The sequence below is a fragment of the Lepisosteus platostomus genome, chromosome 5, assembly GCF_059453375.1.
Source record: "Lepisosteus platostomus isolate fLepPlt1 chromosome 5, fLepPlt1.hap1, whole genome shotgun sequence".
NCBI lineage: Eukaryota > Metazoa > Chordata > Actinopteri > Semionotiformes > Lepisosteidae > Lepisosteus > Lepisosteus platostomus.
The window spans coordinates 24,127,400-24,150,780 of NC_142615.1; the positions used below are offsets into that span (position 1 = coordinate 24,127,400).

The window sequence follows — 23,381 nt, forward strand, 5'->3', positions numbered from 1 at the left end:
CACTCCGTAAGCAAGAACTTCAGTGTTTGCAGTCACCCGATATGCCGATAGTCAAAGGAGCGCAAAACACGAAGCGTCAAAAGACAAGATGAGTTGATGGAAAGAGCGTTGAATTGATGAGCACAAAAGTTAAGCTCGTACAATAGGCAACGAAGGTCCCGGCGTTGTCATCGCTCTTGAAAGGACTGCCTTGCAGACTAAGGGCAGTGGGAGGTTGCTGTTTTGAGACGGAGGCATTGGGATGGTGGGCCGAGATCTATTCTTCTTAAGGAATTCTTCATCGTGAAAGATCGGTCCACAGGTCTTCCAAAGAACTCGGGGAATCATGTGCTACTGAATGGAGTGAAGTGCTGAAACACATGACATGCCCCCTTGATCTCACATGCACAATTCTGCTGCAACATGCACAGCTACCGTCCACACCAGGCAGTGGGGCTTCAGCAGAATTTGCTACGCCACCTGCAATTACATATCCAGCTGCACACATATACATGGCCCTTCTTTCCTTTTCAGGATCTCAAAAAAAAGCATAGTGTGGTTTTCCTGCCACCTGATTGACCTCATCTCCCTCAGAATGTGCCCCGCCACATTCATTGCTGAAGCAGGACGGAGGCTAACGGACATGTCAGAACAGTGAGGTTCAACGATCTCTCCAAAATATTGTGGTTGTAGTGGAAGAGATATGTTTTAAATTGTACCTTGGTATTTCATACTCTCTCTAGAATGTTATCCATTTCTATTTTATTTTGACAGGAACTGTTAAAAGGCTAATGACACTAGATGAAAAGAGAAGAAAGAAAACAACATTTCAGCCGTGGAGGCTTCTTCAGGTGTGAGGGCTCCACGGCTGAAATGTTGTGTTTTCTTTCTTTTCTTTTAAGCATGGAATAGACCTATTACTTGTTCCTTTGCAGCCTACACATGGTGATGCAGCTCCCCACCTAAACTGCAAATGATACTAGATGCCTGGTAGTTTGTGGTACTTGGTTATTGTCTTATGTTTGCTCAAACTGCATATGTGTTGTAGCAGCGATGCTTATTAATAAGAAAGAATTAAGTGTTCTGAGCCTTCCCAAATGAGGCCCCATCTCTGTTCATCTCTGTGGTGCAGCTACAGAGAAACTATTCATGCAGGCTGATTTAAGGTTTCCTTTGATAAGGGACAGCTCCCAAAGGGGGATGCACTTAGCTAAGCCTGGCTATCATGATCAATGGTCATCCATTGGCGCCTATCTGTCTAGGGAGTGCCAGATGGACATCTGGACTGCATTCCTAGGTGTCAGGAGTAAATGACTCATATCTCACCTTGATCAACCAATCAGGGACTGGTAGGGCCGTGTAACCCACGTGGGACTCTCATGCCCATGGAACTTTCAGCCAATCAACGAGCTGAAGTTCCTCCAGGTAAAAACAGGAAACACAGAGAGCCTGTAGTAAGATTCAGGAGAATTCTGTGGACTTTTCTAAAGGGAATTCAAAGGAGAATTCCAGGGCAGGACGGCCCAGGAGCAGAAGGCTCCCAAGGGCAGGACATTCTCGCAGAGCGCCTCCTGACCATCCTGAGACTCAGCCTGGACAACCACGGAACGGCCAGTGTGTCCGAGTGCCAGAACTTTCCTTTGTTCTAAGAGTCAAGAGCGGAGGTTGCCAGAGAGTAACCAGAGGATCCACCTGAGGTTAGCACCAGTAGCAGGCCTCGTGAACAGGTCGGAACTGTGGACAGCTGAATCACTATTCAGAACTAGCGCTTCATCAGGAACGAACCGGTCTTCTTCCTGACTTGCTGGGACCCACAGTCATCTTTTCTCCTGTGCGCAAACTTTGCTAGTTAAAGCCAACACTAACTAGCCGGTCAGTGAGCATCTGCAGCGCACCATCGCAAGCCGCACAGTACAGGCAACAGGCACCGCACTGGCACCGAGCCAGAGAGTGCGGATTGGACAGCAACAGCCTGCAACTGTTTCTTTGAGTCAGCAGGAGATCTGAATCCCCAGAGATTGGATGAGTATTCACTTATTACTTCACTGCATTACTGCTCGAGAATTCAATTGTTATCCCAACCAGTTGATATCAATTTAATTCCTAAGAGTTATGTACTTGTTTTGAGTATCTAATGTAGAAGTTATAACCAAGTTCATTTATGAAACGGTCTAAATGAATGATATACTGAATGTATGTCCCTCTTGGTTTGGAACTCTTCATGATTTAATATATACCTTTTGTATTCTGCTAACCCACACTCTTAAGATCTGTTATGTTTATATGCACATTTTATGTATTAATAAGTGTATTAGTATCTGTGTGTGTGCGTTAATGAGTTAACCCGCAAGGTCGGTTTTCTAATAGCCATTAAAGAATCATTTTGTGACTTACTGCTACAATTAATAATTGTCCCAGTAAATACACAAAACCCCTACACACGCATGGAAACCAATATTTACCTGCTAATCCAGAATGCAGCAGAGAACAGTTGAACAGAAGGTTAGTATCTGTCGATACTGCATCACAGAAGTCAGTCTCTTCCCCCTCATTATGCAGGCTGACTTGTTCACGATGAACTGTCCTCCAGTGACAGTCAGCTGCAATCACTGACTCAGACATGGTGTTGATACACTGATGGCACTTTGGCTGATTTGGTTAACATGCTTTCCTCTTAAACAGGAGATGCTGAGTTCAAATCCCAGCAGTGCTTTTCTTCCTGTCTTGTCTTACAAAATGTATCACTATGGATGATTACGTACAGCTTGATTTTGTTTAACGCAAGTTTTCATTTTCTTTCTGGAACAACTTGCTTTTCATGAAATCCATACAGCTTGTGAAAGATGAAATACAAATATTGCCTTGTATATCGCAGGCTGGTAAGAAAAAAGCATTATTTTCTTTTTTTTAAGCTTGCAAATGGAGAAAAGGGACACACGTGAGTCTCTGTTAATTGAAAGGTTAGTGGTTTGAGCCCACCCAGAAATGCACTTCTCATTATTGCAATGTAAACCTCATCTCTACTTATTTGGATTTCTTAGCAAAACCTTAACCCACTTGATATTTGCAAGAAATGTGAATGTTTTTGTTAAACAATTAAGTATGTAAGTCAATATCACTGGGAATGGCCAATAATGACCAACATTCAAGGACATCATATTCAGCCAAGGACTTTGATCTTCGAACGGCTAGCAGAAGAATTCTCTCGATGCATCCTTAGTTAGAATATTTAAAATTACGACACAGATTTCTTGGAGAACTTGACAAGCAAAAAAGACAGTTGGACAGCATGATTATGCTAGGACTGTACATTTGTATTTTAATACTTTTGTATATTTATCTTAATTGTAATATACATGTAACCATAAATGCTGTTCTATGTAAATACATTTTGTTGTATTTTATCATATTTTAGCTGAGGGCACAAGGGGGTCTATTATACCTTCCGAAACTTCCAAGACAACTATAACAGAGGCTCATATTTTAATATAATTTGCTTTAAAAGAAAACTACAATTTGTACGATATCAACCCTCAATATCGACGTTCAAATGAAGGATTTAAAGAAGCAACAGCGATAGGAGAGTACATTGATTTTGAACCAATGTTTGCATCTGAACAATCCTTCCTCCTGGAAAGAAGAAAAAACAGGTATGCTTTGAGTCTCATGATGATGCTCTTCTGGATAAAAAAAAACAGTGCAAATTTGTTTCGGATGTATTTTGGATAACATTATAACTGTCATCGAAGAGAAATTTGATCAGTTGAATGCAGTCAAAACTTTTGACATTTTATATGATGACAGGACGTACATTTAGGACTCAGTACCGATAACGCTGCTGATATTGATGGAGTAGAAATTAAGTGTATTGGTAGTTTTATCTGAGGCAAGAAGTACTAGAACACCTCCTATAAAAATGTTAGGATTCAGAGCAAGAAATATTTTTCCACCTCACCCAATGGTATTGCATTAACGAGGCTGAATCTGGCTTCTTATTCGCCAGCTTCTTCTTCTGCCCTAAATGCTGCTGCTGTGATGTTATGCCGCCTTTCACCTGTAGATGGCTCTTTACAGTAATTTTTAAAAGTACTAATCGGGATGGATTACTGTATTTATCCTCAGTAAAGGGGAATATGTAAGTGACTATCCAAATATAATTTTTGTGTGAAACACATTTCAGAAAATTGTAAACCAATTTTCAAAACTCACAATAACACAAACACAATAAGTAAATAAGACAAAGGCAAAACATAAGTTCACAGGCACTTTCTGCATATTTACCACGACCTTACCTTCTGATCATCAAAAGTCTTAAAATCTTGCATTTTACAAGAACTTTTTAATATAAATGGGACATTTAGAACATGGCATATGAGAATATATGGTTAACCGAGGATGAGCAACGGGTGATGGCACTTTCTGCTTCTTGCTATAAACCTACCCCCTGGTTATAAAAACATCTAAAAATTATGACACTGAGGTGTGAGAGACAATGGAACAGACTATCAAAATCCTGAACTTTAGGAAATTTTACAGTACCATTTTTTCAAATATGACCCTGTGAACATGGCATGTCCCTCCTTCCTCATTACCAAAACATCTCAATGTTCCGACACTATGTACATTGGTAATTACAACACTTCACTGTTGCATTTCTGAGTTGTGACATTGTGAACATGGCATGTTAAAGTATATAGAAAATCTAGATCAGAACAGGCTAAATGCAATTCATAGTGATTTATCATTTTCTGACTTTCTAAATGAAAAACAATTTTTTTCGATGATTATGACACTTCGGTATGTAGGGAAAACCGGTTCAGGGACGCCAAATATGTAATCATAGTGGCTCTCTGAAGGCACCAGTTCTGTAGGGTTTGGGCATTTACTGAGACAATTATTAATTGTAGCAGTAAATCACAAAGTTGATTCTTTTGATGGCTTTAGAGTCCAACCATGCGACATAACTCAAACAACGCGCACACACAGGTACTAATACACGAGGATACATTTATTAATACATAGAATATGCATGTAAACCTAACAGATCTTATCGAGAGGGTTATCAGAATACAAAAAGATATATATTCAATCAGTTACAAAGTGTTACACATATCAAGAGGACATACGTTCAGTATATCATTCATTTAGACCGTTTCGTAAAGTGAACTTGGTTATAACTTCTACATTAGATACTCGAAACAAGTACATAACTCTTAGGAATTAAATTGATATCAACTGGTTGGGATAGCAATTGAATTCTCGAGCTGAAATGCATTGAAGTTGAATACTCATCCAATCTTTGGGGATTCAGATCTCCTGCGGGCACAAAGAAACAGTTGCAGGCTGTTGCTGTCCAATCCGCGCTCTCTGGCTTGGTGCCAGGCTGTGCTGTGCGGCTTGCGACGGTGCGCTGCTGATGCTCACTGTTGGCTTTAACTAGCAAAGTTTGTGCACAGGAGAAAAGATGACTGTGGGTCCCAGCAAGTCAGGAAGAGGACCGGTTCGTTCCTGATGAAGAGCTAGTTCTGAATAGTGATTCAGCTGTCCACAGTTCCGACCTGTTCACGAGGCCTGCTGCTGGTTACTCTCTGGCAACCTCCACTCTAGACTCTTAGAACAAAGGAAAGTTCTGGCACTCGGACACACTGGCCGTTCCGTGGTTGTCCGGGCTGAGTCTCAGGATGGTCAGGAGGCGCGCTGCGAGAATGTCCTGCCCTTGGGAGCCTTCTTCTCCTGGGCCGTCCTGCCCTGGAATTCTCACAGAATCTTGTTGAATCTGAATCTGAATCTGAATCTGAATCTGAATCTCTCAGGCTCTCTGTGTTGCCTGTTTTTACCTGGAGGAACTTCAGCTCATTGATTGGCTGAAAGTTCCATGGGCATCAGAGTCCCACGTGGGTTACTCGGCCCTACCGGTCCCTGATTGGTTGATCAAGGTGAGATATGAGTCACTTAGTCCTGACACTTAGTAATGCAGTCCAGATGTCCAACTGGCACTCCCTAGACAGATAGGCACCAATGGATGACCATTGATCATGATAGCCAGGCTTAGCTAAGTGCATCCCCCTTTGGGAGCTGGTTTCTTATCACAAGAAAACATCTTAAATCAGCTTGCATGAATTCTTTCTCTGTGGCTGCACCACAGAGATGAACAGAGAAATGAGGCCTAATTTGGGAAAGCTCAGAAACACTTAATTCTGCCTTATTATTAAGCCTCGCCGCTACAGGTATGACATAAAATATGCTTCAATGACAGAATAAATAATCATGGAAAAAATACCCACAGTGGACATTCATAGTTGTGATTATAGGAATGTTAAATATCAGGTGAGTAGCTGCGTCAGCATGCGTAGGCTGCAAAGGAACAAGTAAAGGGTTATTCCATGCTGAAAAGAGAAGAAAGGAAACACGACGTGTTGGCCGTGGAGCCTTCTTCAGGTGTTAGAAAGACAGGGCAGTATGCAAAGATAATTTTCTTTTTATCTTTGCTGACTGCAGTTTATCTTTGATGACAACATCAAAGACATTAAGGAATTCTTACGGCTAACAGCTCCACATCAACTTCCTTTTATAACTAACCTCATCAGTTCTCTCAACTGCACTCTTCCAGTTTCTCACTTCAGAGAAGGATAAAAAACTCAATCATCCTCAACAGAGAAAAACCATCAACACCCCTACCACTTCCACCAATCCTAACTTTGTTGTTACTATACCCTCTGACCTTTCCCTTTCACCCCTTTGCATCCTCAGCTAACATATTTTAATATTACAACACAATTACAATAGATTGTACAGTATTTACAGTTTAAAATTAAGGTAAATATGTCCAAATATCAAAATCCAACTGCACAGTGCTAACAAAACAATGCTTGTCAACTTCTCAAACAAATCTGCATTGTATTTTTAAAATATTTCAGCAGAAGATGTGATGGGAGTATAAATGACGATTCGACGATCATTTTTCTTGGGTGAATATGGTTTTCTGGGGAGTTGCGATGTTGGGCATTATTGGACATTTTTGACAAGTGTTGAACAGTCACATTTCCTACAAATATTAAAATGGCTATGGTTTAGCTGAGAAATCCAATCGACCTATGCGAAAACAATGTTTACATCGCAGAAGAAACCCATCCCTGGGTGGACTTGAACCACCAACTTCTCAGTTAATAGCCGAACGCGCTAACCGATTGCGCCACAGAGACTGACTGGTAGAGTCTTTTCTCGAATCCAAAAAAAAAATCTCTTACCGTTTATTTTGCCAGCCGGTAATATTTCTTCTGCACTGATAACCAAGAACTGAATTTCATGTTTCGCAAGCTGTGTGAATTTCATCAAAAACAAGGAAATGAACACATGCATTTAACAAAATCAAGCCCTTTGTGATTGCCCGAAATGGTACGTTCTGTATTACAAGATAGGAAGAAAGACACGGCTGGGATTTGAATCACAGTTCTTTTGTTCAATAAAGAGGCACTTTAACCAACTAGGCTACGGTGACAGGACCACCGTCACCTTTTACAGCCTCTTGGACACACCGCTCTGAGACATCTGCGTTCAGAAAGCGCTGAACCTGCTCTCAGAGCAAATTGCCTCTTTTACATACAGTAGCAGCCCCGACACTGAGAAACGAAGAGAACTGGCTTTTATCTGGCATTTTTCATGTCCAATGCGTTTGACATCTAACAAGGGCGACAAAGTTCTTCTGCAACATTATTTCTTCTTCTTTTTTTATTTCTGTACGCTTTGATAAAAAACTAGAAATCGTGCAAGGGAAAAATGTCTTTTTTTCATAGAGAAAACGTGGACCGGGAAGTGTTGTGTTGAGAAGAAGTGATTTAACATGATACGTGACCTAATTTATCGGAGCAAATGCTCACCCAGCAAGGTCTGGAGAAGTTGGAGAGTCTGGTGGATGTGATAATTATACGGTGTTGTGGAAGAAAACAGTCTTTCTTTGAATTCTCAATCAATCGGAATTTCAGTGCGAAACATAAACCCTTTGTGTGATTTAAAGAGATAATATTTTAAAACTCATAAAAAATCAGAAAACACGTTTCTCACTTTGAAATTTTAGACGGGGCGGTATATTACTAGTAGCGACACTGAGCACACTATGGGGGAATTCCGGTTATGTGAAATACCAGCAGTTTAATAAATAACGCATCTGATTTTGGATCATAAGATTGTAGGTCCGACTTCTACCTGGCTCGTGTAAATTTTATTCAAGCTCCACAGTAATAGATGTCTATTATGTAATGAACCGCACCTGAAAGCAAACATTGGGTCTGTTTCCTTTGTTTTCCAGCATGAAATAGCAAATCGTTACAAAAAGTACCTGCTAATGTCCAATAGCGTTTTTTTTTTTCAAATTACATTTTCAGGCTTCAGACACTTTTTAATAAAACAAAAGTGTCCGGAAACTCCCTAACTTTCAGGTTTGCTTGAACCTGTATTAAAAGAAGTTATTTGAAACTTCCGGGATCCCATTCTCTGATGTAGCTGTCTCTAAAGACGGATGTGATGTTTCGCAGATGTGAACTGTGCCTTCTCTCTTGTGTTCAAGGGTATTCGCTGTGTGAGATCCTAACTGTATGTCCAGTAGGGCTCTATTTTGTTTAGATTATGTTGTGTACAGATAGAACTCAACTGCATGGTGTGAATTCTGTGTTCAGGACGAGCAGAACCTGAAAAACTAAAAGTAGACCTCAATGCAATTTGAACACGCAGCCTTCTGATCTTTAATCAGACCACGTTACCTTTGCACCACGAGGTCACGACTATCAGCTAATTTGAATTCCCGAAAGGAGACAAATCAGCTTCACAAAAAATTCTGTGAAGAGCGCCGCTCTTCTGAAGAGAGTCTCTTCATCCCAGACCACATTTTATTCTTCCTGCGCAGCTGATGTGCAGGTGTTGTTCTCAATAACAGATCCAGGAACACTGACTGTTTTTCTATTTTTTTTAATTAAGTACCCCATGGTGCAACGGTAGCACGTCTGACTCTAAATCTCCAAGTTCATTTTCAAAGTATATCAGAGTCAACTGATACTGATGAGGTTTTGCTGCTACTGAACCCGCAGTCTTCACCTTAAAGTTCAATTCCCCAAGCCTTCTGACCTTATATGTCCATCCCTTCTCGTCAAAACTCATATTTTCACAGAGTACCCTACAGAAATCGCAGTATAGAATGAAAAACTCAAGTAGATCTCGGCCACTGTTGGTGATTTTCCTTTAAAAATTTATCTCCTGAAATTTTACGGAGTGTATCACTTTCACTGAGACCGAGGAGTGTTAAGCTGTACATGAGTCTTTGTGGCTCGGTTGTTAACAAAAAGGGTGGTGGTTTGAGCCCTTCCAGGGACGCTATGAGCCTTTTAATGTACACACCCGTCTCACTTTATCTCCACAGCCGGTCTCCACTGCAATCAAATACAGAGCCCGCAGGGGTCAGTAAGCTCGCATATATAGCTCACTGTGTATATAATGAAGAAGCAGAGGTTAGTTTCTTATCTGCGCGTTACAGGGCCTTATGCAACTCGTACCAACAGCTGGGGTTTGATCCCTACACGGGCTATTAGTTGAAAGGTCATTGTAAATGACATGTAAGAGATTTATAGATAGATACTTTATTGATCCCGTGAGGGAAATTAATCAAGCTTATCCAGCTGGCTTTTATGTTTCACACTAAATTGCGATCTTGAAACCAAAATAGTTAGAAATATGGAACACAACCGTTGTTCCCCAAGAAGGAAAGCTGTTTAACACTGATGACACACCTTTTTATTTTACCCAGATTGTGAAGACAACTCTGCCCTATCAAAGGAAAATGTTGCACAAAAGTTGGAAAGCACACTCTGAATCCATCTGTACTGTATATTTGATTTCCGCGAACTGTTCAAGGCTGCTTGGTGCTTCGCAAGCAAGTCATTTCAGGGAAGAAACTCAGTTTAGAGAACTACTGGTGCATTTTCACTCATTGAATTTGATCTTTGTACTCTCTTTTCATTCTCAGCTATAATATTTCAAAATTACAGTTCGGATTTGTTGGAAAACTTCACAGGCATTATTAAGTTAGGACTGTACAATTGTATTTTAATATCTTGGTATATTTACCTTCATTTTAATATGGATGTAACCATAAATGTTGTACTTTTGTCGTACTTTTTAAAACATTTTAACTGAGGACGCACGACGACTATTATACCTTGTGATACATGCAAGACATCTGTAAACGAAGATGTAATTACAGTTAAATTGGCAATTAAAAGAAAACCACAATTTGTATAATATTATTTCTCTATGTCGATGATCAGTTGAAGGATTTGAAGAAACTATATATTATTCCTCGATATCGATGATCAGTTGAAGGATTTGAAGAAACAGCAGCGATAGCAGGTGATTTTGGTTTTGAACCCATCTTTACACCTCAATAATCCATTTGTCCTCGAAAAAAGAAAAGACAGGCATGTTTTGAGTCTCATAATGATCATCTTCTCAATCCAAAGAAACATATAAATTTGATTCCTTCCGTAGTATTGGGATTTTCTTACGAAGATCTCACGAAGTATTGCCAGGATCTATATTTAGCATTCGGTAGCGATAACACTGCTGATATTGATTGAGTAGAAATCTATGATGTATTGACAACTTTATCTGAAGCGAGAAGTCCTAGAACGCTGCCTATGAAGTGTTAGGATTCATACCAAGATATACTTTTTGTTTTCAACCCAAAATGCTGCTATTGCATTACACATTATATGAACATTACCAGTTTTGGTAGCTTCTCTGCATGATTTTTCAAAACTGAAACTAATTACAAAATTACTTAAGATCAACCATTACAAACAATTATAAATCAGGGCTAATATTAATATCAACTGATGTTACTACAGAAAAAAAGATTTAACTGAAATATGAATAAGACTATGCAAGCCTAAAAAGTAGAACAATTCAATTTATTTAACTTTTTTTTTGAGAAATGGGCTCACACACCGGAAGACACTAACGTTTCTCTTCGTTAGAGTATGTGAATAACGGTTTAACCCAAAATGTTTGGAGTCCAGAGGGAGGACTTGCTCGCTGAATGATCTCTCAAGAAATCCCTGGTGAGATTCAACAGGTGTTTTCTTCAACAGCCACTAAAAGTCTGATGACCTTCTCTGGATTTCCTGAATATGACGTAAAATTAGTTCAAATCATTTGGTAGTTAACAGAACGAAATGCTTTGGAGGTACATTTAAAACAGCAGAGCAAGACTGTAGCACTGCGTGTGTGACTGAATTTAATTGTGTAAACCTGGCTCTCTATGAACACGAGCAAAGAGTTCTTACTCAACAGAAGATTGCAATGTGAGCACAATAATTTAAGACATCTAGAGATGCCAGAGATTGAAAGGACTTCATACATGAAAAGCATGCACTCTACCACTGAGCTACATCCCCTATTGCACAGATGGTGGAACTGACTTAAAGATGTGCATATGTTCACTGACCACAATCCACCCTTCATGAATAATTGAAATGAATAATTTATTTTTATATCCAGTCACATGGGCGACGGTGGTTGATTCTTCAACGGGGGAGTGCGTTTTTCTACCTCCTTACTCGACTGTCTTTCAATTATGTTTTCTTTGAAACCTTTTTGCATCTTTTAAGTGCTTGTGATTAAATTACGCATAGAAAAACAGCAGTACAGTTGATGTTCATGGACCGATGCACACAACTCCAGTGATAAAGTCCTTTTGTAAATATTGTAGAAGAACGTTAAAGGGCGAAACAACGCTCCAACCACGTGAATGGTAACAAGAAGGATCGTGTTCTTATTTAATATGTGCTTTTGAATAGCCTTGTCAATACAAACAGGCTTTAGAGATGGACAAATAATTTACAGTGGTGTTTGTAAACAAAGATGGAACATGTTATTTCTATACCAGGAAGAAAGGAGCAGACTCTTAAACTTTAAGAGACAGAAACAACACCTCATCACAGCTAACACTAATTAAAACGACATCACAACAGAAGAGTGAAGCCTTGAGTGAATCAAATTAGTTTTTGTTGGTCATCTGTGTCTTCATAACTTTGTAGGTGAGAGAGAGGATTGCGAAAATGTGCAGGTGCTTCTCAGAAGTGCGTTGGTGGTATAGGTTCCTTCAAATAACTGAGCCAGTGCATCCCCAAATCTTTTCAAGATGATCTGTGATCTGGTAACACATATCCTGAAACTAACATTCGAGGTAGGAAGTGTGCTCTTAAACAACAAAACACTCAAAAAGGAAGAAGCAGATCTCTGTACACAAGACGGTAGTGCGATATTAGAATTTCAGAGTTCTTGACGGATTCAGGCTCCTTCTCAGAGGTCCTTGCTCGCCAAATAACTTTGCATCTGAGGAAGAGCACCACGGAAAAAACCCAACTCAACAAGAGAGCGCGTTGGTTGCTCTTGCTCTTAATGCAAGAAGCTGTTTTTTTTTCCTCGCAATAATAATTATTAACCAGAAACAGCAGTACAGGTAGGTCACATTTGTGATTATGTCACTTCTCTGCTTCAGCAAGGTCAATAAAAGACTCTGAAAGTAGTAAAGCAAAACTGAACTCAAAATCATATTAGGAATTATGAGCGATATCTCCATACAGGTAATCCAACAGAACGTTGAAATATTTGAATATCATCTCTCTGTATATTGCGCTGCTTTTAACCCAGAGTAAAACTATTGGATTGAAGGAATGCTAACCGCTGGGTTAAAATGTATAGTTGTTATTTGGAGAAATCTGTAAACTCGTGATCTTATATGTTTTAAAAGACAGCACAGGAAAAAACAGTGCTGATTATTTTCCGGAGACGGAGCACTGATGACCTATCCGAGCTAATCGATAAAACCCACCCAGTGGATACTCTAGCAGAACGTCAAAGAACATTCACCTTTGTATCCAAAGAAACCACAGGAACAACATCAGGAAGCACAATCAATTCCCCTTTTAAATCTTTCCTGTAAGGTATGCTATGTGAATTCATGAAGTTAATCCTCTGATCTCTTTTGATCACGAACAAAGTACTTCTGATGGAGCGCTATGTTCAAAGATTTAATAAGCTTTACCCCTGCCAATGATTCGGCGTGAAGAATTAAAAGTTTCACAGACAAAAGCAGCTCACCACCACAGCCAATATTAAATGTACTTGCCGGTACACTATCATGTGCACTGCCTCAAAAGTGATCTCGGCAGATGTTGTTCCCTACATAAAGCTGAATGTGCCAAAGAGAATTTCTGTTGAGAAAACAAAATATTTTTTCTGCCTTGATGTTAAGCCTGTCTTTTAGAAAGTCTATCTCTAAACACCTCCCGCAGCCTAACAAAAAGCGCTTTTACTGATCGTATTGCAGGTCTTAAAGCATTAACATTTGGCAGCGGTGGGATTCGAACCCACGCCCCCAGAGAGACTGGAGCCTAAAATCCAGCACCTTAGACCGCTCAGCCACGCTACCTTCCACCAGCTCCATCTTCCTCACATTGCTGACTTGGAAAATGCCGGAGGCTTCAGCTCTTGTCGTCGGATCTAATGATATCATGACATGTGGAAGTGACTGCACCTTCATCTTCCGAGATGCTTTCAATAGCACAAACGCTACTTTCACCGGCACAAACAGCAATAACGAAGGAGGTGAGTTTCATCCTTTGTGCTGTTTGTAGGGGCGCAACTCTACGGTGATCTACTGACTTGAAGAGCAAAAATCAAAATCCTCTGCTACTACTATTGCTTTTTTCATAGTTTCTTCAAATCCTTCATTTGAACGCAGATTTTGAAGGATATTGATGATAATACCACATAAATTGTGGTTTTCGCCAATTTTATTCAAATACCAGCCTTTTTTACAGTTCCTTGTGTGTTTCACAAGGTATAATAGCCCCCCTCGCATCCTCAGCTAACATATTTTAAAATTGCAATAGATTATACAGCATGCATGTTTACATTTATATTAAAATTAAAGTAAATATACAAGAATACATACAGTGCTAGCCCAATAATTCTTGTCAGGTTCTCCAACAAATCTGCATTGTTATTTTAACATGTTTCAGCTGAGGGTGCAACAGGAGGATAAATGAATTTTCCCGCCAGCCATTCAAAGACCAAATTCCATGAGTGAACATTATTTTCTCAGAAGTTGCCAGCATTGGACTTTGCCGGTGGTATTGAATTATGTCCACAACTGTTGTAGTAGTTCCTTCTTGAAGTTCGACACGTGCAAAGCACTCGTAATATCATAGGTGTTAAAGTTCGCTGAGTCTATTCGAGTCATGGTGTGTATCCCTGCCTATCATTGGGAGACGGGTAGCTTTTTTACACTCAGATTCCAATCTTCAATGCTTTATGTGAGAGCTTACATAACTTTCATTTTCTCACATTTTCTGAACACTGTTCCAAAGGGGCACCCTGTCAATTCTGAATACTTTTCAAAAATCTGCCTGCACGTTTGATTATTGTCATTTCATTTAGAAAAAGTTCAATATTGATCATAACTAAAGAAAATAATGATCACGAACAAAAAAGGGATAAAGATGCCAGTCGATCTTAAATCACAGCTGGGTGACTCGGGCTTCTGTTCTGATATGGTTGTACGAGAAACTATAGGAGATTGGCAAAGGAGGAATTGCCAATCTCCTATAGAACATGAGTTGAATCAGGAGTGAGACATTTCGTATACTCGTGCATATGTCAACGCCTGACCTACATCGTAAAACTAACATTAAGTTGTCAGAAACATTCATTTATATACAAACAAGAGACAGACCAAGTAATAATTCTACATTAGTTCAGGTGGGTAAACCTGAACTAACAAACCTATTAATAATTCTACATTAACGTGTCCTACACTGATCAGATTAATTGAAATGGTCTGATTCATAGCCTGTGCAGTTCGTGCTAATTATACGAATAAGTACTCGGAAGAAGCCGCAGCTCAGGTATTAAAGAGATTTGAAATCGGATCGGTGGATTTAGAGTCCAGAGTACGAACCGACAGCTGACACAGGTCTTTTATAGAACCGTTTTGATTTTCTCTACTTTGTCCCCGTGACATCATTGTCCTGCTTGCAGCCAAGCCCGACACACGGTACCATCTGGTTTCTGTCGCTGGGCCTGTCGCTGGGCACTCACCCTGCGGTCTGTGTGGGTCCTAATGCCCCAGTATAATGATGGGGACACTAAACTGTAAACAGGCGCCGTCCTTCGGCTGAGATGTAAAACTGAGGTCCTGACTCTCTGTGGTCATCCAGGTGGATGCTGCACATTGGTGGTGGTGGAGGGGGAGTTCCCCTTACCTGTAAAGCGCATTGAGTGTAGTGTCCAGAAAAGCGCTGTATAAGTGTAAGCAATAATTATTATTATTATTATAATTATTATGTAAAATGCAATAAAAATTATATCAAATGTCAAATATCAAAATTAGATTCAAAATCGATTAATGTAAAAACTGATAAAGCTAATGCTTTTTTCAGGGCTATATCTGCTTTTTTTAAAGAGAAGTCTGTCGCGATTGTGAAAGTTAGAGAAGATGTACCAGCGGGTGCCTTCATATCTCCAGCTTCAGTCCTGCCTGTAGCTTTGAAAAGGTTAAAAGCCCCCGAGTGGTCTCTCTTTAGTCGAAGGAATTGCTGGAGCAGTAGGACGCAGAGCACCATCCAGCAGCTATAGACAGTGCTCGGCGAAGAGCTGATTCTGTTTTCAGCACAGGGAGTGAGAATGAGCTCAGTCTGGTTCCCAGCAGAATCCATCCTGGTTTGGTTGCTGTGCGTCTGAGGCTCTGTGGATCACAACGTGAAAAAAAAAGAAACAATTGCTCCCATTGTGTGACTTCCACGAGAGGAAGGGAAGATATCACTTTAGAAAATCAGAACTGAATATTTGGATCTGGTGCCTCAATTTTTATCAAATTATTAAATAAATAAATAATTAATAATAAATAAATTAATAATTATTAAAATATCAGATTGTGTTTCTGCAACATTTAGTGCACAGTACGCCATTTTTATCTAAAAATAAAACAACAGTCACAACGAGAGCTTTACATGCAGTCTGGGGTATATTCCCTTTTTATATTTTTGCCACTTTATATCGAAACTGTTATTCTCCCAAAAGTGCAGTAGTAGCTAGTACTTGATAAAAATGTACAATTCACCACTGGCATAAACAGATGTGTGCCGTGTCTGTCTTTGTAAGCATTTGTTTAAAAAATAAGTTCACAATACGATAAAAACACAGAAAGCACAAACTTAATAATATGATACTTAAACGATATAAAATCAATACCAAATCATAAAGCCAATTAAGTAGCTAACATTTGAAAACAGAGAACACCTTTATATCTACAAAAAATGTGACATTTGTATCTACTTTTGAATTACAAAGCAGACAGAGTAGTCCTTGAATTCAAAGATCAGATCTTGGCCAAAACAAGACAATCAGACGTGAGCTGAATTCGGAACAATAGCCTCTGCTTCGTCGTTTATTGAGCTTTTGATCAACGTCTGAGTGAAAAAGTTTCGCTGTTTTAACTCTTTGATTAAAGTACACAAAAAGCACCTTTCTTCAAGCCATCGACCTAAGGATCCACAGCTGTTTCCACTACAATCCTCCCCTCTACCAACTGAGCTATCGAGGGGATGTTAGGAGTTGCTCTCTGGCACATACTGCCGAATGTAGTGAACTGTTCCGGGTGATTTAAATCCCAGTTCGACATCAACTTTCCAACTCATTTCCTTAGTCTTGTTTACCTTGAATATAAGCCATGAACCAGGATTCTACTATATAAACTTCCGGGGATATTACAACATGTTTGATGGGGCATCAATCATTCCAGGCGGAACTTGACTCCTTTTTTTCCTCGAGGGATCATATTAAACATTTCATTAGGATCGGGAGGAGGATCGCCATGAGACACAAAACAAACAGTTTATTTTTGTCTTTATTAGAAAGTAGCGTTTGTACTACATTATTAATATTTTCGTGGAAATATAGAGGTTGTAAATTTTAGAATTTATATTTGAATCGAAATGTGGTTTTGAGTTAAATATTAGCGTGTTCATGTAATTAGTTTGTGTTAGTCATTACTATATATAAATTGCCATGTTACTAGAATTTGTAGTTTACTAGTTGTGTTTTTTATGATGATTAGCCGTTTGTTGATTACAATACTGTATATAATGTATTATTCACAGGTCAGACACACTTGGACAGAAGCTCCATACTTCTTTTTATCCGTCAATCCAGAACCAGAGGACATTCAGACAATCATTGCTGTTACATGAATAATATCAGACAGAACAGCCTGGACTCAGGTCACATCTCCCCATTTTCTCCTTCCTCACAGCCACTTAGTGACAGAGAAGAGCTCCTGGTTTTCCTCTCTGTGAACTGGGCTCAGAGGTCACTGATCTGGGTGCTGTGGACTCTGTTCCAGGTCAGAAGCAAGAAGCTTCTATTAACCCTTTCCAGGACCTCCAGCCCTTCAGTATTACTTTCTTTACTGTATGTCAGCCTCCAAACATGTTTTATAAATGTTTTATAACACAAGTGAGTGTGGAATTATCTATTTATGTAATAAACACAAGTAGTGACACTCTGGTCAGTATATTGATTATTAGTAGCCGATGGGCCAATGGCCGTGTCTACAATAGTGACCAGTTGACCAGTCTGTAGCTCTGTGCAGTGGGACTCAGATCACACAGAAGAAGACCTGTCTGTGTGTGATTCCACACCAGCCCTGGGAATCAGCAGCTCTCATAGGTCTCTCACAAGTGTCTCACAGTCTTATAAATTTACAATTAGATGAATTATTGTAACAGTTATACAGTTAATTTAAATAATCAGACTACCTATGGAACTGAGAGCAGGCTGGGAATAAAACCAGTATACACATTTTAACCTCCAGGATCAGGTTCTTGATCCGCCTGGCTTCTATACTCTGAAGATTCGTTTAAAACATTTAAAAGCACTTATTACAGGGACTTGTGCTCGTTCTCTACTGCTCCACACGGGTACGCTTTGTAACATTAATCTGCGAAGTTAACTATTTTTTTTCGTGTTTAATGAATTTCATTCCTTGATTTGTCGCTCTCCTTTTACAACTGTTATGATTCGCTTGTCTTCACAGCCCGGTGTGTTCTTTTTTTGGGGGGGGGGTGTTATATCTGTAAGAAAAGACCCCCGGGCTCCGGACAGGAGCCTCCTCCAGCGGAGACGCGCTCTGCTCTGTCAGAAAGAGGGCTGTGACGTCACAGACACCAGCTGAGCGCCGGGATCAGAGCGCGAGACCGCGGGAGGCACGCTGAGCGCACAGAGGAGAGTTATTGATCATTTATCTATCGAAAACCAATTAATTCAACTGAAGAACCGTAGAATAAACAATTAACTTAACCGATATGTGAGTAGTGATTCTTTTTCTGTTTTTGACCCTGTTTTAAATATCTAGAAAACAGTCAATAAAGACTGTATCGATCAATTACCATAGTGCGTTTAGTGTAAAAAATGTTAAAACCGAAATTAAACAATGATTATTCATATTATTATTTAGGTAACTATCCTAGAGCTAAAAAAATATATATTCCAAGTTGATAAATGTTTGTAACAGTTTTTCCCGTGTTTATAAATCATAAGTATGGTAACCACGGCGACAGGCGCCATGTCACTGTGCGCGTCTAGGTGTCTCGCGTTCGTCACAAAGAGCGATGTGACGTCATGGGTATGTAGCGGCGAGGCTTATTAATAAGGCAGAATTAAGTGTTTCTGAGCTTTCCCAAATTAGGCCTCATTTCTCTGTTCATCTCTGTGGTGCAGCCACAGAGAAACTATTCATGCAGGCTGATTTAAGGTTCCTTTGATAAGGACAGCTCCCAAAAGGGAATGCACTTAGCTGAGCCTGGCTATCATGATCAATGGTCATCCATTGGCGCCTATCTGTCTAGGGAGTGCCAGATGGACATCTGGACTGCATTCCTAAGTGTCAGGAGTAAGTGACTCATATCTCACCTTGATCAACCAATCAGGGAATGGTAGGGCCGAGTAACCCACGGGAGTTCCTCCAGGTAAAAACAGGAAACACAGAGAGCCTGTATTAAGATTCAGGAGAATTCTGTGGAATATCCTAAAGGGAATTCAAAGGAGAATTCCAGGGCAGGATGGCCCAGGAGCAGAAGGCTCCCAAGGGCAGGACATTCTCGCAGCGCGTCTCCTGACCATCCTGAGACTCAGCCCGGACAACCACGGAACGGCCAGTGTGTCTGGGTGCCAGAACTTTCCTTTGTTCTAAGAGTCTAGAGCGGAGGTTGCCAGAGAATAACCAGAGGATCCACCCGAGGTTAGCACCAGCAGCAGGCCTCGTAAACAGGTCGGAACTGTGGACAGCTGAATCACTATTCAGAACTAGCTCTTCATCAGGAACGAACCGGTCCTCTTCCTGACTTGCTGGGACCCACAGTCATCTTTTCTCCTGTGCACAAACTTTGCTAGTTAAAGCCAACAGTGAGCATCTGCAGCGCACCGTCGCAAGCCGCACAGCACAGCCTGGCACGGAGCCAGAGAGCGCGGATTGGACAGCAACAGCCTGCAACTGTTTCTTTGTGCCCGCAGGAGATCTGAATCCCCAGAGATTGGATGAGTATTTAACTTCAATGCATTACAGCTTGAGAATTCAATTGTTATCCCAACCAGTTGATATCAATTTAATTCCTAAGAGTTATGTACTTGTTTTGAGTATCTAATGTAGAAGTTGTAACCAAGTTCACTTTACGAAACGGTCTTAATGAATGATATACTGAACGTATGTCCTCTTGATATGTGTAACATTTTGTAACTGACTGAATATATACCTTTTGTATTCTGATAACCCTCTCGATAAGATCTGTTAGGTTTACATGCATATTCTATGTATTAATAAATGTATCCTCGTTTATTAGTACCTGTGTGTGTGCGTTGTTTGAGTTATGTCGCATGGTTGGACTCTAAAGCCATCAAAAGAATCAACTTTGTGATTTACTGCTACAATTAATAATTGTCTCAGTAAATGCCCAAACCCTACAGAACTGGTGCCTTCAGGGAGCCACTACATTTACATTTTGGCTATGGCAACGTTACATATTTGGCGTCCCTGAGTGGCTATGATTACATATTTGGCGTCCCTGAACGGCTATGAATGATTACAGGTAGCAACAAATACTAATACTAGTGTATTCATACAACTTCATTCAGTACAACTGGTAGTTTTAATGCTAGTGTTCATGTGAGTATTAATGATGATAGCGCTACTGATAGTTTAGTTTTAATGTTCATATTCATGTTAATATCAATTATAATTATAGTGTTACTGTTAGAGTATTAACAGTAGTAGTAGTGTTATTTTTAATAATAGCATTACTGTTATTATAAGTAGTTTGTGACAGTGTTAGTGATAATGATAGTGTATGTCTTAGTGATAGTGTTACTGTTGTAATATGAGTGGTATTTGTGTTAATGTTAGTTATCGTGTATCTGTAGATACTGGACAGATAGCCCTCCTGCATATCAAACAGTCCGAGTGTTAGTGTCAGTTAGTGTTTACTGACCGTTGACAATGTACAACTATTTTTTAGGTTGCAAGTTAAGTCAGCGAAAGTGTTCAAAAATCCTTTTGCCCAGTTCTGAGGGCCTGTCCCCATCCTATTCCATAATGTAATTATATATAATAGAATACCTTAAAACACTGACCATTTCCTTACTAACTGCATGCGTTAAATTTGTACATCAGCACATAGCAGGGGACACATTGCCACAATGTATTATCAATGTTAAATTACAACCGTAATATCGACAACATTAATAAATGCATATATTATTGAAATTGAAAACATATCTAACACTGCATCTTTTCCAGTTATATACCAAAATGCATTGCTGATATTCGTTGGTCGCCATTTTGGTTAAATACTATCACGTTTTTCAACGAAGGAGAAATCTGCAAAAATCTCAGCAATCCTCTTTTCACAAGTAAGTATAAATAATAATAATACTATTTTAATGCATCAGGTCTTACTTAATATAAATTTAATGAAAAATAGTATGTTAATAAGCAATAAATGGCACAAAATCAACTACAACTGTGGGAATTTAAAATTTTTAAGATTATAAATTACATGTAGCACATTAGCAACACTACAGTAATGCTAATATAACAATAGTGTAAGAAAATCCTGACCAAATTCCTTTCAAATATTGATACAAGATGTGAATGATTTCAGAGTTTCAGAAGTGGGTATTGAGTCTCCTATAGAGATCAGAGATGAATTGAGGCATGTGGGAAGGTGTACAAAACCATCGGACTCCCAGTTCCACATCAAGAGGCTGAGCACAGTGGAAGAGTTCTGTACACGCAAGCGAGTCCTTGCTGCTTTTATGATATTATATTCTCTCTGTGGTGTAGAAAATATTCACTACTAGTATTCTTGGTTACAAATAGGTCATAATATGACAGCCTACATCTGATTAATATGATCCATCTCTGGCATACTTTCTTTTTTTAGTTTATAATGTATAATCTTGCTTATCTTTTAATGCCAAAATAAAGTGTTTTAAAAAAGCTCCATGTGGTCACTTTGTAATCTAAGGTTGAGCAAATACTGCAGAAAAGTGCAGTTAATATGTGAAAATGTGTCCATTCCATTGAATGGTCATGTGTAATGTGTATCTCTGATTAGTTGATTAATGAAGACCCAGTAGTAAAAATAGCTTCTAATATTATTTCTAATATAATATTATTTCCAAATAAACCAGCTTTGGAGAGTAGGTGGAAGTGATGTCAGAGTGTGTTTGCAGTGTTGTCAAGGTATAGCTTATTGATTTTTAAGATATTTTTACATTAAATGTTTACTTTGATCAAGTTTAAGTATCCACAAAATTTAGCTTATAGATACCTATGTGTTAACCACTTAATTTGCAAGGTGTAAAACTACAAACTTTTCTTTTAAAATATAAGGATTACAGTAGTACATTTGATCCTAAATATTTGAGTAAATAAATATTGAGTGGAAACTTACTTGAAAAATGTCTAAGCTCAGTGATAATTTGGTTTTTAGACTTATGACAAATTAACTGATGATGGAATTCAACTTCGCTGGCACAAGCCGGAAAGATCAATGACAAAAGAGGTGCCTGGGAGACACAAATCTTTCTAGAGCAATTTAAGGTACTCTTATTCTATCTTGTACTTTCAAACTTTGGGTACTCTTTACTTAGGACAGACTTAATTGCTCAATTACTATGATGCGAGCTAAACTTAATACATTGATTAAGCTTTGAGCTTAGTAAACCTTAATGGTTCTTTTTTGAGATTATATTCAAGAAGAGATTAATCATCATTTATCTGAGCACTAATATTCTAAAATTTTCTCCTAGCTGTGGTGCTGAAGTCCCATCCAACAGCAACAGAAAAAGAAATAAAGGAGCACACAATGCATATGCAAGGCAGGGGGCCTAGAAGTCTGGACACTGAAGATGATAAAATGCTGGTTCTAACTGTTAGGACAATTACACAAGGCTTTTCAAATGGTGAACAGCAAAAATCATCTTAACTTCACATTGTAATATTTTTTTCTTTAAAATATAGAATTTGTAAATTTTGAAACTTATATTTGAATCGAAGTGTGTTTTTGAGTTAAATATTAGCGTGTTCATGTAATTAGTTTGTGTTTGTCTTTATATATATATATTGCCATTGTAATGTTGCCATAGCCAAAATGTAATGTAGTGGCTCTCTGAAGGCACCAGTTCTGTAGGGTTTGGGCATTTACTGAGACAATTATTAATTGTAGCAGTAAATCACAAAGTTGATTCTTTTGATGGCTTTAGAGTCCAACCATGCGACATAACTCAAACAACGCACACACACAGGTACTAATACACGAGGATACATTTATTAATACATAGAATATGCATGTAAACCTAACAGATCTTATCGAGAGGGTTATCAGAATACAAAAGGTATATATTCAGTCAGTTACAAAAAGTTACATATATCAAGAGGACATACGTTCAGTATATCATTCATTAAGAATGCTGTACAGTCATTCGTTTCGTAAATGAACTTGGTTACAACTTCTACATTAGATACTCAAAACAAGTACATAACTCTTAGGAATTAAATTGATATCAACTGGTTGGGATAACAATTGAATTCTCGAGCAGTAATGCAGTGAAGTTGAATACTCATCCAATCTCTGGGGATTCAGATCTCCTGCGGGCTCAAAGAAACAGTTGCAGGCTGTTGCTGTCCAATCCGCGCTCTCTGGCTGTGTGCCAGGCTGTGCTGTGCGGCTTGCGACGGTGCGCTGCAGATGCTCACTGACCAGCTAGTTAGTGTTGGCTTTAACTAGCAAAGTTTG

The 23,381-nt window shown here is 39.2% G+C and overlaps 1 protein-coding gene and 1 non-coding gene across 2 annotated transcripts in view; both read right to left on the reverse strand.

Moving 5' to 3' along the window:
- Positions 1 to 13,474, reverse strand: part of LOC148665241 (zona pellucida sperm-binding protein 3-like) — a 39,198-nt gene extending 25,724 nt beyond the window's left edge. The window contains exon 1 of the mRNA XM_088630928.1: positions 13,459 to 13,474. Within this exon, the coding sequence (XP_088487054.1) occupies positions 13,459 to 13,474 (16 nt within the window). The remainder of the gene's footprint in view (positions 1 to 13,458) is intronic.
- Positions 7,108 to 7,181, reverse strand: trnan-auu (transfer RNA asparagine (anticodon AUU)). The gene has a single exon. It is a non-coding gene; the product is annotated as a tRNA-Asn (tRNA).
- Positions 13,475 to 23,381: the final 9,907 nt, after the last annotated feature.